The sequence below is a fragment of the Perognathus longimembris genome, chromosome 1, assembly GCF_023159225.1.
Source record: "Perognathus longimembris pacificus isolate PPM17 chromosome 1, ASM2315922v1, whole genome shotgun sequence".
NCBI classification, from domain to species: Eukaryota; Metazoa; Chordata; class Mammalia; order Rodentia; family Heteromyidae; genus Perognathus; species Perognathus longimembris.
In genome coordinates, this window is record NC_063161.1 from 132257804 (window position 1) to 132275809 (window position 18006).

The 18006-nt window shown below is 42.6% G+C and overlaps 2 protein-coding genes across 4 annotated transcripts; one reads left to right on the top strand and one right to left on the bottom strand.

Annotated features, from left to right (window-relative positions):
- Positions 1-279: 279 nt before the first annotated feature.
- Positions 280-12471, bottom strand: Exosc3 (exosome component 3). Its single transcript, XM_048337008.1, has 5 exons — positions 12468-12471; positions 5905-6231; positions 5075-5224; positions 2732-2883; positions 280-620 (listed from the first exon to the last, which is right to left on the bottom strand). Exons 2-5 carry the CDS (start codon positions 6220-6222, stop codon positions 419-421), a joined length of 822 nt encoding a protein of 273 aa, XP_048192965.1. The 5' UTR covers positions 6223-6231; positions 12468-12471; the 3' UTR covers positions 280-418.
- On the top strand, positions 6433-17714 carry LOC125344496. 3 transcript variants are annotated; one of them, XM_048337066.1, is made up of 5 exons: positions 6433-6632; positions 11280-11459; positions 12211-12310; positions 15052-15182; positions 16922-17714. In XM_048337066.1, exons 2-5 carry the CDS (start codon positions 11328-11330, stop codon positions 17207-17209), a joined length of 651 nt encoding a protein of 216 aa, XP_048193023.1. In that variant the 5' UTR covers positions 6433-6632; positions 11280-11327; the 3' UTR covers positions 17210-17714. The 3 variants fall into 3 exon arrangements, with proteins under 3 accessions (XP_048193023.1, XP_048192992.1, XP_048193055.1); XM_048337035.1 differs by lacking the exon at positions 6433-6632 and adding an exon at positions 7491-7606; XM_048337098.1 differs by lacking the exon at positions 6433-6632 and adding an exon at positions 7535-7622.
- Positions 17715-18006: the final 292 nt, after the last annotated feature.

Consider the following 18006-nt stretch of genomic DNA (forward strand, 5'->3'; position numbering starts at 1 on the left):
TGGGAACGGAAAGAGGGAATAGGAGTGAAAGAGGAAACAGATGTTACTAAGCAAAAGGAAAGTAACGTACATATCACCCAAAGTGGAAGAAATAGTTTTATTGTTAAAGTTCATAGACTTCGTAAGCTATATTAGAATTGAATGATAATTTTCATCATTGTGAAGGTTAAAATGTGTACTGTGAAATATATATAGTAACAAATTCAATTTTTTAAAAAGCTACATGTAGCAAAACTAAAGAAATTAACATCAAATAAATAGTAACTTTAATGTTATTGTACAAAAATATTTTATTCAATTCTAAAAGACAGTATGAACATTCACATCTTGTCTTCTGAAAATATAGAAGTTTACCTGAAAAAGTTTCTCCATGAAACTCATTCTCTTGGCTGATTTGATCCAATAAAGTCCACATATATCAACTTTCTGCCAACCTGGCAAAGATTTGTTTTCTTTGCTCTGATGTCATATGTTCACATGCTTCTAAAATGTTTGCCAAAATTAAAGTCTGTTGAATGGTTTTTGCCTTAACCCATATTCTTCCATTCATTCCAAATACAATCTCCAGAGGATAGAGTTTTCCTACTTCCTGTATGATTTCACAATCTGGAGCTAATAGCCTGGTGAGGAAGAGGGATGAAAATGCAATTTAAGCAAATGGTAGGTAGGGTATCTCCTGGCTCTTTTTTTTTTTTTTTTTTTTTTTTTTTTTTTTGCCAGTCCTGGAGCTTGGACTCAGGGCCTGAGCACTGTCCCTGGCTTCTTTTTGCTCAAGGCTAGCACTCTGCCACTTGAGCCACAGCACCTCTTCTGGTCATTTTCTGTATATGTGGTGCTGGGGAATCGAACCCAGGGCTTCATGTATATGAAGCAAGCACTCTTGCCACTAGGCCATATCCCCAGCCCTCCTGGCTCTTCTTTTTTTTTTTTTTTTTTTTTTTTTTTTTTGGCCAGTCCTGGGCCTTGGACTCAGGGCCTGAGCACTGTCCCTGGCTTCCTTTTGCTCAAGGCTAGCACTCTGCCACTTGAGCCACAGCGCCACTTCTGGCCGTTTTCTGTATATGTGGTGCTGGGGACTCGAACCCAGCCTCATGTATACGAGGCAAGCTCTCTTGCCACTAGGCCATATCCCCAGCCCCCTCCTGGTTCTTCTTAAGAGACACCTTTTCTGGGCAGTTATTTGTAGTCACTCCAGGCCTTATCAGCATCATTCCTAGAAGAGGGCATATAAATGGCATTGGCTGCCTTTGTTTTGAGTTTTATTTGTTTTTGAGAAAGGGTCTACTTATGTTGCCAAAACGGGTCTCCAACTCCTGGGTTCCAGCTTCAGCTTCGCAAATACCAGGGACAATAAGAATGTTAGCTACCGAGTCTAGCTTGCTGCCCCTTACTCTCAGGAAACTTTCCACATTCAAGGTGTACCAGATGTCACAAAAGTGAGCTACCCCTGACAAATCAAAATCCTTATGTGATTGATGTTGTGTAAGTATAAATATATATTTCTTCTCTGAAATTATCATAACATCTTAATTATAGGATTTATAACCAGCTTTTTAAAGATTCTTATGGTACTAAAAGAACTTTTTCACTGTTCCTGAGCTTTTTCACTCAAGGCTGGTGCTCGACCTACCACCTGAACCACAGCTTCAGTTTTTTTTTAGTGGTTAACTGGAGATAAGAGTCTCAATGAACTTTCTTGCTCAGGCTGGCTCCAAACCATGATCATCAGATTTCATCCTCCCGAGTAGATAGGATTATAGGTGTGAGCCACCAGCACCCAGCTGAGAATTCTTTAAACATATTTTCCTAACTAAGTTTGTTAGTTCCTGGTAATTAAGTTCAGTACTTGGGAAGAAGCACGTTTAGTCACAAAGAGTGTTTGCTGCCCAGTTAATAATGTGCTTTTCTAATGTCCTACACTCAACCTCCAAAGGGAAGCCTAGAAGACATCTCTGAACTTCAATGTCTGTAGAAGCAAAGCTTTTTAATATGACACAGCGTTGGATAGGTTCAGTCCTAAATGTCTAACGAAGTCTGCCTCAATGGAACTATTGAATCTATCACAACAGAGTGGCAGAGCCTTCTGTAAATGCCTGTGTAATATGCTTGATCCCAGTAGTCTAGCTGCATTTGAATATTAGAGAAACCTGGTAATTTTGTACAAGTGCTCACTGTACCTGTATTCAAGGGACTTAGTATGGGGAAAAAGCTGGTTATGTCACTTTTTAAGGAGCAGGAAGCCTTCTGGGAGAGAATAAATGACTAAGATTTTAGCCCAAAGGGCTGGGAATATGGCCTAGTGACAAGAGTGCTTGCCTCTTACATGAAGCCCTGGGTTCGATTCCTCAGCTCCACATATATAGAAAAGGCCAGAAGTGGCGCTGTGGCTCAAGTGGCAGAGTGCTAGTCTTGAGTAAAAAGCCAGGGACAGTACTCAGGACCTGAGTTCAAGCCCCGGGACTGGCAAAAAACAAAAAGATTTTAGCCTAGATACCAAAATACACAAATATATGTGAATTTGATATATTTTAGAAGGGACAGAAATGAAAGTTAACTTGAATATAAAAAGAGGCAGGCAGAATTAAATTCATGCATTTTCAAATATACTAAAGACATTAATTGTTAACTTTTAAAGAGAAATTCAGGTGTTAATGAAGAGTCTAAATTTGTCAACTTTGTAAGCAGGTAATTTTTTTTAAAGGCAAGCAAACTAGTAGACATCAGTACTTACTTTCTAATTAAGCCCAGAGTCACTTTAAAAAGCAGACCATCCTGTCCAATCACACCCATTCCATTGGCCCGTCCACAGCTGTCAATACAGACCATCTCTGGTTCCATATCTTTATTAGCAACCACAAATTGGCCATAGATGAGATCTCCAACCTACAAGATGATAAAACACAGTTACTTCCTCTCAGCAAATCACTCTATGTGCTGCTACTAGCTCATAGACATCAATGCCAGCAACCACAGTTCTATGATTACAAGACTGACTAAACTATGAGGATTTTTGGAAATGAGTTCCGAAGGTGAAGTTAATAGATGAAATTCTTCATCTTCAAGGATATCCTCAGACTAGCAGACATGATATCTCAAAGCCTAAGAACACTCTTAAGGGCACAATGTCCAATATAGTAGCCAGTATCCACATGTAGTTATTTAAATTAACCAAAATTAAATATTTAAGGTTTAGTTCCTCAGGGTCATTAGCCACATTTCAAGTACTGAAAAGTCATGTGTATCTAGTGACTACCATATCTAATACCATGAGTTGATACAGATTAAAATAGCATCACTGTAGATGTTCTACCAGTATTATACTGCTACATAAGTCTCTATTTTACTATATAAATATAAATATATGATGACTACTTCTTCATGAAAGATTTACTAGAGTTGAACTTGATTATAAAACTGAGAAAATGATACCACTGTATCTCATGTGAGTACCCTGGATATTGTATATAATGGTATTAGAACTAGGGAAGTGAAAGGGACTATCAAAATCGAGAGACAACAGATAAAAAGACAACTCCAAAAGCAATACTTGCAAAACCATTTGGTATAAATCAACTGAACAACTCATGGGGAGAGAGGGGAAAGAGGGAGAGGGGAGGAGGAATGAGGGAGGAGTTAACAAATAGTACAAGAAGTGTACCCATGGCCTTACGTATGAAACTGTAACCCTTCTGTACATCACTTTGACAATAAATAAATAATTATTTTTAAAAACTGAGAAAATGAAAGCAAAGTTTTTTTGTTCATTTAATAAAACATTTAGTGAGTAAAGTTTTTTAATTACATAGGAATTAGAGAGGAAAACACTTTATGCCTTTGAGAATCATTTGGTCCTGCAGAGGGCAGTGGAAGTGTACATAGAAACAAACTTCTAAGCTAAATTCAGTGCTAGAGGAAAGATACAAGAAAAGTGTTGATTAGAGATGACTTTACAAAGGCAGTCATGTTTTGTGTGGGCCTCAAAAGATGAGTACATGTTCCACAGACTGACAAGAAAAATGCAATCAGGACAGAAACAACAGGAGCAAAGGCAAAAGGACAGGAAGTTGAGTTCAGTGCTATTTGGTATGGCTGAAGTTATTATGGATGAATCAAAACCCCTGTAGTATAAGAGACAAGTGTTAGAGTATGTTAGCTCTCAAGAGCTAAAAGGGGAAGGGAGGATAAAAGCCAGGAGTCCAAGGCTCATGCCTGTAATCCTAGCTAATCGGGAGACTGACATCTGAGGATCACAGGTGGAAGCTAGCACAGGCAGGGAAGTTTGTAAAAACTCTTATTTCCAGTAAACTATAAAGAAGCCAGAAGTGAGGGTATGGTTCAAGTGGCTGAGCACTAGCCTTGAGCAAAAAGAAAGGCTCAGGGACAATGCCTAGGTTCCAGAACTAGCCACTCCCCTCCAAAAAAAAGATAAAACTAGAGGCAGAGGTGTTAATGAGGAGGTCCTTGACTAAGTCCTGTCAAGAGGGAACTACATTTGCTAAGTGGAGCCAAAGGATGGACATGCAAAAGATCAGAGACAAAAAACAACAACAACCAAATAGGATCAAAATAGCATTACATGGAAGTGAATGAAAATGGACAAAAACCACCAAGTTTCTGGCTATATGGTATATTTCTTGAAAATGACCAAATTGAAACAATAGTAACAAGATCACTTCTCTGTTAGCTCCAAGAATTTACAACCAAGATGGACAAATGGCTAATAATGACCATGTGCACAATTTGTCCTTCCTCCTTGAGACTAATATCTATTTTCTTGTGCAGTAGACATGGACAGGACATAGCAAGGAAGACAAACAGGCATAACCTTTCAACTCAGTAGACAGAAGACGCGCCAAGAACCAATGTAAAACAAGTATGTAGCTTGAGTATTAAGAGTTGTAACATCTATATAACTCTTGGATCTTGGGAACCATTAAACAGATGCTGGGAAATCCTGGAGAACTAGGAAAATAATTTATACCTTGGAAGCAATTCAGAAGCTATCTGGATAGTTGGATGTCATGAGAGGAATGGCTGTTTATCTTATTTATAAGACTAGAAGCTTCATCATTACCTGCACATTTGGTCTGTTTCTTTTAGTTGCACCTTCAAATGCCAAGTAAGACAAGGAAGCTGGCTCACTTCCCCCAACATCAACTTTGAATATATCTCCAGATTTTGCTGTCACTATGCCAATAACGTGGTCCCCTTTCACTGGCACATACTACAAAAGAAAACAAGACAACAGTGATAAATGACAAGATGTCACTGGATGATATCTTCAGGAAGTCTTAGCTATAATGCTTACTCTGTTCTCTAACTCCTGGGCTTAAACGACCAGTCTCGCCATCCCCAGTAGCTGGGATTACTGGCAAAAGGGAACCTTTGTTGTGCGGTGGTGTGCAGATGCTGCCCTCAGCTTGCAGCCTCAAATAGTTAAATTTTGAGTCAGTATCCCATACTTCTTTTTACCCAAGTCTCTTAACGTCTGTTCCACATGCGTCCAAGTGGCATTGTGATCCTTATAGCCATGAACGCCTATTGTTTTCCTACGTAGAAGTTAACTATTCCATGAAAAATGTAACTGTCCGTGACTTTCATTATTTGAAACTGATTCCGCCTTCTGGAACCCCAAAGGGCAAGCTTACTCTCCTGTGACATTGGGATTTTGAAGACTCACAGTCTATAGATGCTTTTTCTCCGGGTCGCTCTTCTCGAGCTACATGTCTATTGCTCGAGAAACCTCTAAAGAAGTAGCGGGGGGGTGGGGTGGAGGAGTGGGGACACAGGACTACAGTGATTCTAAACTACCCCTGATAAAGGAGACCCAGTGCTCACTGGACATCTTCCCAGAGACAGGACACCGCCTTAGGGATGCACAGCCTCTCCAAAGTTCCTGCTCACCCGCTTCTGTTGGGAATCCACCCAGTAGACGCCACCACCGCTACCGCCGCCGGGCTCCTTGTGACGGAGGCGACCACATTTGGTGACCAACAAGCGGTCCCCACAGCGCCGCAGGCCCGGGCCGCAAACTACCCGCACTCGAGAGCGCGCCCCAGTGTTGAGGCGCAATGGTCGCTCCCCGGTACCGCCGAGCCCTTCTGGGTCCTCCTGTTCCGGTAGCAGCAGCTCCTCGCCGGGAAGAACCACCTGGCCTAACACGGCTCGCGCCGCCCGCGCCCCGGCGCCAGCTGGAGACGCAGCAGACACCACGGCAGACATCGCGGGAGCCTCCAAGAACACTTCCGGTACAGAAGCTCCTCTTCCGGCTCCGTATCCAATCGTTAGCCCTGCCGCAGCTCCACTTCCGGCAGCGGTGGTTTCTGGGACTTACCCTTAAGTCTCCGTTGTGTAGTTGTTGTCAGGGGCTCCTGGGGCTTCCGGTTCCTCTCGCCTCCTGGTGGCGGGGGTTTCTTCCCTGTGGTCTTTCTTTCTGCCTGCCTGTGGGTCGTTGTGAGAAATGCACGGCTTGAGTCTACTGAAAAGCTTCGCTTGTCGAGCTGGACTCAAGTCGCATGTGTCAGATACAGGATGCTCGTAGAGCTCCGTGAGAACCCCGGGAAAATGCATTGAGGGATTCGAACCTTCAGTGCCCCTGGCACCGGAGCCCTCTAGACCTCCCCCACAGAAAGGTGGCCAAACTTTTACCAGAATTTTTTTCCCAGAATAAAATCATTTTTTTGTGGTTACTGGAGAATTTTCTTAATAAAATTGTGGAAAAATATAAAAACATTGCTGTTGCCCATTTGCCTTCCTTGCTATCACCTCAACTGTAGTTCCTATAAAGCTCAAGCTCTGGCATGCCTGGTGGAGCTTCTCCCTAGACTGAAAAAAAAAAAAGCATACATATATTACTTGCAACTTTAAATTATACTCATCTCTACGCGGTCTAGAACAATTAGTGATTTAAACCAGTTCCTGCTGCTTTCACTGGAGCACAATACAGGAATTTCAGGACTTCGAATTTTCAACTAACAGATCTGTTAATTTTCAATTAGCAGATTTGGCAAGATGCGGCGGGACGAGTCACTTTTGCTGAGCATATAAAAGGCCAAACTGGAATATATCTTCTTCTGAATCGTTTGTTGATTAGTTCTTTCTCCCTCTGGCAGGGGTGAGGAAAAGCTCCCTGGACAGAGGAAGTCGGTATTTGTGATTCTCTCTTCCCTATTCTGAGCGACTACAGAGGGTGCTCCATGACTCCAGGTCCTGGCCTGGCAGACAGAGGTCAGTAATGTTTACTGGACACCTTCAGGCTCCCCAAGTCAGTAACTGAGGAGAAACTGGGTCCAGACCTAGTGGAGGAGGCCTGTCAAGGCCACAAGCAGCTCCTGATGTCTTGCTCCCACGTGAACACAGAAAACAACCGAAGCTTGGGAGGCGGGCAGTCGCCAGACTTCCTGCATGCTTCCAGGCTAGGAGGGACTTAGCGTCAGCCCCTACCGGGAAGCCGCTCACTAAACACGCCCACTGGACACGCCCACAGGGATCACGTGCCAGGCTCCGCCCACTGGGCACGCTCACAGGGCCCCACGTGCAGGAAGGCCACTAGGCAGTGCGTGCCGCCATGTCGATGCTTCGCCTGCTCGGCGTCCTGCGGCAGCAAGTGAGTGTGGCAGCAAGTGAGTGTGGCTTGCAGAGGGGGGCGGGGGGCAAGGTGGGGCGTCTGCCCACCAGCAGGTGTTGCGCTTCAAGGGTTCTTGGTGCCTGGGCCCTTGGAGAATAAAGAGGAGGCCGAGGCCCGAGACCATTGCGGGCGAGGTGGTCGCTGTTTTCCTGGGTGTGGCCCAAGGAGATTAAGTTCTGTTTGGACCCAGGGCCGAGAAGGCCACTCTGCCTTCACATAATAACTCCTGTTTTCATTTCCACATACCCAAGTATTTCCCGAGTAGCTGGGATTTTTCTCTCTCTGAATACCAAGCGTTAGTAGGGCACTGGTGGCTCACACCTATAACCCTAGCTATTCAAGAGGCTGAGATCTTGAGGCTCACAGTTCAAAGCCAGCCTAGAAAGGAAAGTCCATGAGACTCCTCCCTCCAATTAACCACCTGACAACCGGAAGTGGCGCCGTGGCCCAAGTCCTAGAGCCTTAGCCTTGCGAGAAAAAGCTCAGGGACAGCATCCAGGCCCTGAGTTCCAGTCCCATGACCTACAGGAACAACTACAAAAAAGGCTTTATTTGTATCATACAGACTGCACTCATTTTCAGTTATCATTGGGCTTAATTGGGGAGGGTGGGGGAGGGAGGTCCTTAAGGGGTTTTTTTGCCTAATGTTAGGACTCTTATCACCCGAACCTCAGCTCCACTTTCTGCTTTTTACTGTTTTTTTGCAAATGAATCTCATGGAGTTTCCTGCTTTGGCTGGCCTTGAAGTGCCATCCTCAGATGTCAGACTTATGAGTTGCTAGAATTACAGGTGTGAGCGACTGGTATCCAGCATCAATTTAGTTTCAGTAAAATTTTGGGTTGTACTACTACCACCAAAATATAGTTCTGGAAATTTATTTTTTATTTAAAAAAGATGTTTTTGGTGCCAGACTTGGAGTTTGAACTCAGGCCTGGGCTCTGTCCCTGAACTTCTTTTGCTCAAGGCCAGTATTCTGCCACTTAAGTCACAGCTTCACTTCGGGCTTTTTTTTTTTTTTTTTTTTTTTTTGGCCAGTCCTGGGCCTTGGACTCAGGGCCTAAGCACTGTCCCTGGCTTCTTCCTGCTCAAGGCTAGCACTCTGCCACTTGAGCCACAGCGCCGCTTCTGGCTGTTTTCTGTATATGTGGTGCTGGGGAATCAAACCTAGGGCCTCCTGTATCCGAGGCAGGCACTCTTGCCACTAGGCTATATCCCCAGCCCTCACTTCGGGCTTTTTGGTGGTTAATTGGAGATAAGAATATTATGAACTTTCCTGTGTGGGCTGGCTTTGAACTTTGATCCTCAGATCTCAGCCTCCTGAGTAGCTGTTTGCCTATTAAAAAAATTAGATTGCTTGTCTCACTTAGTTGGAAGAGTTTTTGTCTGGACGTAAGTCTTTTCATTTTTTAATTGGTGTATATGGTACAAAATAATGAGCTTCAGTATGATATTTTAATATGCACATTAAATACCTTGATGGTATTGACTTCCCCACTTACCCTCTCTTGTCCCCCTTCTTCTTTCCCACTGGCCTCTTCCCAAATACTTCTACTTTCATGTGGCTTTTTTTGTTGTTGTTGTTATTAGGTTTAGATTCACATGAGAGAAAACAGGTGACATTTGTCTTAAGTCTGGCTTATTTCATTTAACTTGTTGATTGATTTTCCTGCAGTTAACATGATTTTGGTTCCATTTTTCACTATGGCTGAATAATACTCCATTGTGTATTTTCTTTAGCCACAAATCCACTGATGGCATCTTGACTTACCACTGGAGAATAATCTAGGAGGGTGTTTCTCTCTCTCTCTCTCTCTCTCTCTCTCTCTCTCTCTCTCTCTCTCTGTCTTTCTCTTTGTGGTACTGGGGTTTGAACTCAGTGTCTTGTTAGGTGCTGTAGAATTATAATCACACTCCAAACCTCTCCCCCCCCCCTTTTTTTAAGATAGAGCCTTGCACTATTTGCCCCAACTGGCCTAACCTTCAATCCTCCTATTTATGTCTCCTACATGGCAGAGATGACAGCATGAGATGGGATTCCATCTCCAAACCACACGCAGTGTGTTTGTTGAGATAGTGGTTTGGCCTCTCTAAATTTTTGCCTCGGCTGGCTTCAAATCACAGTCTCCCTGATCTCTGCCTCCCTAGTAGCTGGGATTATAGGCATTAGCCACCACACATAGCCCTCAGAGGAGGGTTTTTGACGCAGAAATAAAAACTTCAATTCATATCCTGGTACCTCATTTTCTTGAATGTGTCAGAGGAAGGAATTTTAGGATAATTCATGAGACAGAAAGTGGGTAAGGACTTTATTAGTAAAGCAAAGTGTAACTAACCGCTACTTAGAAACTGCTTTTGCCTAAAGCACTGAATCCTCACTTGGACTGCAAATGCCCAATGGATAATTAGAGGGATAAAAACTTGGCATTTCTTCCTCCATATTGTCTTTGCTCTGAGCCATTCTTTTTATAACACCAGGGAATCTATGATTAATAGTGTTTTTCTTAGGATGAGAGTAAAAACTCTTAAGGATCAGCAGAGCCCCACAGGACAGAATGATTATCATAGATAATCATTATCTATTTGCCTTTTCCTATCACATGCTTATGCCACATTAATAAATATTTCTCTGCCTTTCACCAGTGCTCATCTCTTTACTTGGTGTGTTGGGGTGAGTAGGCCTGTGTCCTCCAATTCTGCCTACAAAACTCCCAACTGGAGTGGAATACAGGTGCAGAGCTTAGAGCCTGTCCTATTAGAGCTATTTGTATTAGCTAAAGTAGGTTAGCCGGTAGAGCTTAAACTTTCCTTCAGGTAAGTGATTTCTTTGTGTAATTTTTAAAAATGATTTTGATGTTACAATGGTTTAATGTTTTTACCCAATCATAGAGGCATTGGGTCTGGAGTGATCTCAAAGGATCTTATGACAAGAATGCCTGTTTCCTGTAACTTGTGGACATTCTTTTGATCAGTAGAAGTGTTATATCAAGCTGGGTAATGGTGGCTCAAACCTATAATCCTTGTTACTCAGGGGGCTGAGATATGGAAGAAGCAAGCTCAGGCAAAAGAGTCTGCAAGATTCCATCTCCAAAATAAATAGAAAAAAAGTTGGAGTAGAGGTGTGAGCATAAAAGCTCAGTGAAAGCTTGAGATCCTGAGTTCAAACCCCGATAATAGGACCGCCCCCCCCCCCCAATAGCTCAAGTGGTAGAGTGCTAGCCTGGAACAAAAGAGCTCAGGGACAGCAGCCAGGCCCTGGATTCAAGCCCCAGGACTGGCAAAACAAAAACAGAAATGGTACACAGTAAGTGTTCATTATGTAAATTATTGTTACTGTTAGCAAATGCTGATCCTAACAATCGCTTGGTAGACTTGGAACCACAGAAAGTCTCCTGGCTAAGAAGAACCCCAGTTTTTATAGTTATTGGATGATACATGGACTTTAAGGCGGCTTATTTGGGCCGCCATCTCTTCCCACATCACACATTCCCAACAGATTAGAACTTTGTTTCGTGTTGGCTCCAGGATCCTTTTTAGGATTGCATAAGGCAGGGACTTCTGATCAGGAGATAGAAACTGTTAGCCATCTCTCATATTGTAGCTATTTAAGCCATTTCTCTAGTAGCTCATCCAAACTTGTCTGTTTCCTTTCAGACTCTGCTTGGCCTTCTGAGAAGTAGGATTGGGAAAAAGTTGCCTGAGATGACCCTGAATGTGCGCCTTTATTGGGATCAGAAGGAAAAGAGGTTCCAACCCATTGGTCGTTACCCCATTCCCTACAAGAAAGACCTGCCTTTTGACATGGTAGAGCTCATGGAGGAGGTAGAAAAGACGGTGAGATATCACCTGGTACAGGGAGGGAGTTACTGCAGTGAGGTCTGAGTGGAACCACTCTGATTGGTAGTGGTTTTGTCCTTTGTCCAAGCCCCCCACTGTGGATGGGTCCCAAGCTGAGGATCCCTACCTCAGAACCATACATTTTTCTTCTCAGCTTAGTCACAGCCTCCTGGGTTCTGGGACCCTTCTTTGTCACTCAGTCCTTTGCCCACTTGTGACAGAGATGTGTTCTGGTTAGCACATATATAGCATGGAAAATATGTGCTAGCTGCTTAAATATGAAAGGTATCTTGTTCTTTTCTATAAAATGAATAATAAAATTCCAAAATAATAAAAAATCTGATTCCACTATACAGAGTCAACCACTAATAGCATTTGATGTGTTTTCTTTTCTATATTTTTGTTTTAAATATACAAGCAGATTTTCTTTAATGAGGCCACATTATCTATATGTTTCTAGGTCAAAACATTATTTTTAGTGGCTCTATGATATGGTATTATATAACAGAGATCACGATTTATTTCAACAATCTCCAGATTCTAAATTTCATGATTATTTAACAAAAAAAAATCACCATTGTATACCTTTGGAAGTAATACTTAACAATACCCTAAAGGTGAAAGTACACGTAGGAAGGTTGTGGTTCTATTTGACATTCAGCAGGAATATGAGGGTGCTGAGTTGCTGTGTGTCTGTTCTGCTTTTAGTTTTCAGTTTTTGTGACCCAGTTTTTTGCTTTCCCCACAGATAGGATTTTTACCAAATACATTTAAAGTGTTGTCTTACCGGCCGGTGGAATTCAGGGCTTTCTTTGCTTATTATAATGCTATCATCAACAAAGAAACAGGTAAATGGAAAAACAATACTAAATCTCTCTTGGATGAAAACCAAATGTCTGCTTCCAGCATTCCTTCCCACATGTCCCAGATCACTGGGGTTAGTAAGAAGGAAGCTTCTGTGTCATCTCTGGATGCAACTTTTATAGTTAAAGATACTGAAATGACAACCAGACACCAGTGGCTCATGCGTGTAGTCCTAGCTACAGTAAGGTAAAATTCTGGCCAGTGGGGTAAAACTGGAAGAAGTACATGCAACTTTACCCAGTGACCTTAAAAGAAAGGGACATGTGTCTACCAGTGCCTACCAGTGTTACTAGGATCTGAGGATGATGGTTTGAAACCAGCCCAGGCAGGAAAGTCTGTGAAACTCTTTATCCCCAATTAAGCACCAAAAAGTTGCAAGTAGAGCTGTGGTTCAAGTAGTAGAGCACTAACCTTGAACAAAAAGAACCCTTACAAGCCAGGTTACAACCCAGAGTCTAACAGACATTGGCTTAAATAGGATAATTTTTCTGTTTCTCTCCTCTCCATATGAGCTGCTAGGCACTGATGTATTGTTCCTTACTCTCTGAGAATATAAGCTTTAGCTTGCCACTGCCTGCCAACAGGGGGAAAGCATTAGCACCGGTAGGCACACATCCCTTCCCTGTAAGGTCATTGGCTAAAGTTGCATCTGCTGCTTCCACTTTCATCCCACTGGCCAGAATTTTATCTGTTATTAAAGGAAGATGACTAAAGTAGGAGACAGCCAGAAGTTTGTCACAGCAGTTCTGCATGGTCTGTCACTAGCCAGCCTTCACAGCCCTATCTACCTCAGTCACTGTGTATTTTATCAAGATGGATGAAGTTTATTCCTCATAGCACACAGGTTCCATGATGTCCCCTCTTTAACTGTCCTCACTCTGTTTGCCCGTAGAATGCCCTTTCTCCTCTCCATGCTTTTGTGGATCTCATTTTCCTTCCAAGTCCATCTTGCTGGCTTTCTTCCAGTAATCTCCTATCCAGTGGCAGACAGAGTACTATCAGCATACCAGTCTGCAGCTTCTCTCTCCCACTGGTGTTCCAGTGAATTTCTGCCATACATAATCCAAACAAATCAGTAAAATTCTTTTTTTTTTTTTTGCCAGTCCTGTGGCTTAAACTCAGGGCCTGACCACTGTCCCTGGCTTCTTTTTGCTCAAGTCTAGCACTCTACCACAGTAGCCACAGCACCACTTCCGGCTTTTTCTGTATATGTGGTGCTGAGGAATTGAACCCAGGGCTTCATGCATACGTGGCAAGCACTCTACCACTAGGCCACATTCCCAGTCCCCCAAAAGTAAAATTCTTAATGTCTTAGGCTGTTTCCTTATCAGCAAAATGGTATTGATACCTAGAGCTCACTTGCTGCTCATGGCTCATATCTGTAATCCTATTTAGGAGGCTAATATTTGAGGATTGTGGTTCAAAGCCGGCCCATGCAGACAAGTCCATGAGACTCTTACCTCTAATTAACCACCAAAAAGCCAGAAATAGGGCTGTGGCTCAAGTAGTAGAGTGTCATCCTTGACTGAAAAAGCTAAAGGACAGTGCCTGGGCCCTGAGTTCAAGCCCCAGTAAGAGCACCAAATCACACACACAGACAGAGAGAGTGAGAGAGAGAGCAAGAGAGAGAGCTGAACTGAGGAGTGAGGTTACATATGTAAAAAAACTCCCCGAATTGTGTCAGGTACCAAAGTGGGATCCCTCTTTCTATGCCTCTCCTGACCCCCAGGTAGTAGATTAGGAATTCTCTTCCTCCTCCTCCTTCCCTCTTTTTCCTCCTTTCCCTTCTCTTTCTCTTCTCCCTCCTCCACCCTCTCCCCCCTTCCTCTTCCCCTTCCCCTCTCCCTCCCTTTTCCTTTCTTCTCCTCCTTCTTCCTCCTTTCTTCCTCCTCCTCCTCCCCCTTCTTCCTCTTTTTACAACTATTATCCCTGCACTTGATGGGCCTCATAAAATATTCCTTGAATTTAGTAATTTATTTAAAACATCTGAGCAACCACTATATATGTTCTCCACTGGGGACATAGTGATAAACAAAAGTCTAAAAAATGTCTGGGCTTTCAACCTACTCTTTTTTTTTTTTTTTTTGGCCAGTCCTGGGGCTTGGACTCAGGGCCGGAGCACTGTCCCTGGCTTCTTTTTGCTCAAGGCTAGCGCTCTGCCACTTGAGCCACAGCGCCACTTCTGGCCACTTTCTGTATATGTGGTGCTGGGGAATCGAACCCAGGGCCTCATGTATACGAGGCAAGCACTCTTGCCACTAGGCCATATTCCCAGCCCCTCCTTGTCTGTTTTCTCCTGTCAAGAGTAGGTTGAGGGGCTGGGGATATGGCCTAGTGGCAAGAGTGCTTGCCTCGTATACATGAGGCCCTGGGTTCGATTCCCCAGCACCACATATACAGAAAGTGGCCAGAAGTGGCGCTGTGGCTCAAGTGGCAGAGCGCTAGCCTTGAGCAAAAAGAAGCCAGGGACAGTGCTCCGGCCCTGAGTCCAAGCCCAGGACTGGGCAAAAAAAAAAAAAAAAAAAGAAAGAAAACAGACAAGGACCAACTAAACAAAATAGAACAAGTTGACTTCAGAAAGTATGAAGTACCATGAAGAAAATAAAATGGGGTTGTGGGTAGTAAGGGCCTGGGAATGAAGGTATAAGTGCATGGGTAGATGAATGGGCAGAACCTATTTTTAAAGCATGGCATGTAAACAGGTCTCCTTTCCTCTTTCCTCCAGGCAAGCTCAGCAGAGCTGACAAGGAACTTATCATTGTAGTAACCAGCCTGGCCAACAATTGCCTGTACAGTGTGATTGTCCATAGTGCTAAGCACAGGGTCTTCTCAAAGGACCCAGAACTTTCTGACCAGGTTAGTGCCTTCCTCCCATGTCAGTTTTAGGACCTCTTTGTACCCAAAGAAAGGACAAAGCCTATGACACTGTGTTATGTAGGGAACTCCAGCTCTTGCCCTAAGGCAAGCCTTATTATAACCATTTTATATTTGATGTTCAGAATGGCAGAGTTTGTTTTCAAAGTTTGTCTTCTACAGTGTGTTGTTTTGTCCGCCCGCTAATTATTCCTAATGGGCCCCAACCAGCTTGTTCGGTTTTATTTCTTTCTGCTAGCTCTAGACCTTGGCCTATTTGCTTATCATTTTGGAGTATTTGTATTTTGTTTTTGAGATATGGCTTCACTTTGCCCAAGTTGGCCTACTTTTACATCCTAAGTAGTAGGATTACAGGTATGCACCATGACTGTTTAAGCTATGTGATCTTGGGGATGTCACTTCAAGTCTTTTGAGCTGCAATTTCTTTGTAAATAAAATGGTGAGAAGAGTAAAAAATATGGCTTCCTAAGGTTTTTGTAAGAAGTGATATTGAACATGAAACACTGAGTATATTTTTAGCATATAGTAATTGCTAAATGTAATCTAAGCTCTCAATTTTGCAAAAATTGTCCTGTTTGGGATAAATTAGGGGCAAATAAATTAGGAGCTCCACTTTTCTCATGCGAAACATCAATGGTTTTAGTTCTGAGGTTTTTTTGTGAATAATTATTTATTTATTGTCAAAGTGATGTACAGAGGGGTTACAGTTTCATATGTAAGGCAGTGGGTACATTTCTTGTTTAACTTGTTACCTCCTCCCTCTTTACCCCCCCATCCCCCAGTTCTGAGATTTTTGAAGCCATGAATGTTTAAAGGAAAATAATTTTGCTTTTATTCCTCCCCTCCTAGGTTTTTGTTGTTTGTTTGTTTTTTGGCTAGTCCTGGGGCTTGAACTCAGGGCCTGGGCAGTGTCCCTGAGCTTCTTTTGCTCAAGGCTAGCACTCTACTATTTGAGCCACAGTACTACTCCGTTTTTCCTGTTTATGTGGTACTGAGGAATTGGCCCCAGAGCTTCATGCAGGCTAGGCAAGCCCTCTACCACTAAGCAACATTATCAGCCCCCTCTCCCAGTTTTTATGAGACAGAGTCTTGGAGCTATCATCCCAACTTCTTGGGAGGCCAAGATCCAGAAGACTGAGGTTCAAGGCCAAAAAGTTAGTAAGATCCTCATCTTAATCAATAAGCCTGATATATATATAGTGGTGTTTCATCCATAATCACAGCTATGTGGAAGACTGTAGGTAGGAAGATGACAGGCTGAAGCCAGTCCTGGGCAAAATCTTGAGACTTCACTTGGAAAGTAATAAAAGCAAAAATAAAGTATTGGAAGTGTGGCTCAAATGATAGAGCTCCTACCTAGCAAGCATGAAGTCCTGAGTTCAATCAAGCCCAAGTACCATCATGAGGAGAGGAGAAAGAGAGCTAAACACCTAGAATCTCTGTTGTTCAAGATGGCTCCCAACTCCTGGACTCAAGGAATCCTTCTGCCTCAGCTATGCAAATAAGACTTTTGGTCGAGGTAGTACTGAGCCAGATGTCCAGGTTTATATGGAGTTGAAAAAGTTAATTATCCTTCTTGGAAGTGTGCTTTGGCTTGAATTTTCTCCATTTATTCTAATCTTGAGTATTTTTCAATAATGACATTTTCATTAGGTCTTGTGTTTTGTTCGCTGAAATACATAACACAGAGATTCAGATGCTCACAATGTACTTTCTTTCAGGTATGTGTCAATTGGAGGAAGTCCAACCTCCCTGCTCGGGAAAAAGCAATGCTGGAGTTTGCACTTGCTGTTTCCCAAGGTGATGACATAACAGATGACCATTTCACAAAGCTTGAAGTGCATGGCTTCAATCGAGAAGATGCCTGGGACATAGCTTCCATTTCTGCTTTTTATGCCATGGTCAACCGCTTTGTTAATTTTGTCAATCTCATTCCCAACAAAGAATTCTATTCGATGGGCAGAACCAGTGATTCTAATGACATCATGAGCGATCTCACTGGTCCTTGACATGGAGCAGTGACAGGAAAGACCAGTGTTTATTATTTCAGTCATGTTGCTTTATAACATACCAGTTGGAAAGCAATATTTTTTTTAAATCTAGGCATTGGATGGAGAAGAAAGTAAATAAATGATTTTGTTTCCTGCTTGCTTAATGAGATAGATTCTAAGGGTTATGGGTATCTAGGACATGGTTACTTGAGCCTAGGGACATATTTCAGAAAATCCTAATTTACTTGTATTGTGATCTAAAAGGAACATCAGGAGCAAAGGAATTAAGAGTCTGCTTTAGGTATTTTTTATGAACAGACATCTATCTAACAGATAGCAGCTATTAAGGTTGAATATATTTTAGCTTTCCAAAGCAGTATTACATAGAAACTGATCTGTACAGACTGATTTGAAATGAATTCATTCGAAGCAGAGTTAACAGAGTTAAAGACTCTCAAAGGTAGGAGCAGCAGGTTCAGTTAAAGTTTAGTTTTAGTGTCTTTTAACTAACCTGTGAATTTTCTTACTGATACATTTTCGAAGTTTAGTCCTTACATCATGTTTTTTTTGTCATCTCACCAATGTACTTCTTCAGAAGTAGGCACCATCAGCCAAAAATCTGGCAAATGAACACACAGAACAGGCATGCTGCTCCCTATTTATACCTAACAGTAGGCCCTGCCCCTTTGCTCAGATTGATTGAGCTCAGGTTCACAATCTGCTTGTGATTGGCTAGTTAGAATAAGGTAAAATAAGGTGACTTTGAAATAAGATTGTCAGTGTACAAGTAATCTCAAAATATACCCATGTTCTCC

Coding starts and splice junctions, on each gene's coding strand:
- LOC125344496 (XM_048337035.1), top strand. CDS start 7,568: ATGTCGATGCTTCGCCTGCTCGGCGTCCTGCGGCAGCAA. Junction 11,460..12,210: donor TGGAGGAGGTAGAAAAGACG/GTGAGATATCAC, acceptor CTTTCCCCACAG/ATAGGATTTTTACCAAATAC. Junction 15,183..16,921: donor ACCCAGAACTTTCTGACCAG/GTTAGTGCCTTC, acceptor ACTTTCTTTCAG/GTATGTGTCAATTGGAGGAA.
- Exosc3 (XM_048337008.1), bottom strand. CDS start 6,222: ATGTCTGCCGTGGTGTCTGCTGCGTCTCCAGCTGGCGCCGGGGCGCGG. Junction 5,225..5,904: donor TGGATTCCCAACAGAAGCGG/GTGAGCAGGAAC, acceptor TTTCTTTTGTAG/TATGTGCCAGTGAAAGGGGA. Junction 621..2,731: donor ACTCTGGGCTTAATTAGAAA/GTAAGTACTGAT, acceptor CTTCCTCACCAG/GCTATTAGCTCCAGATTGTG.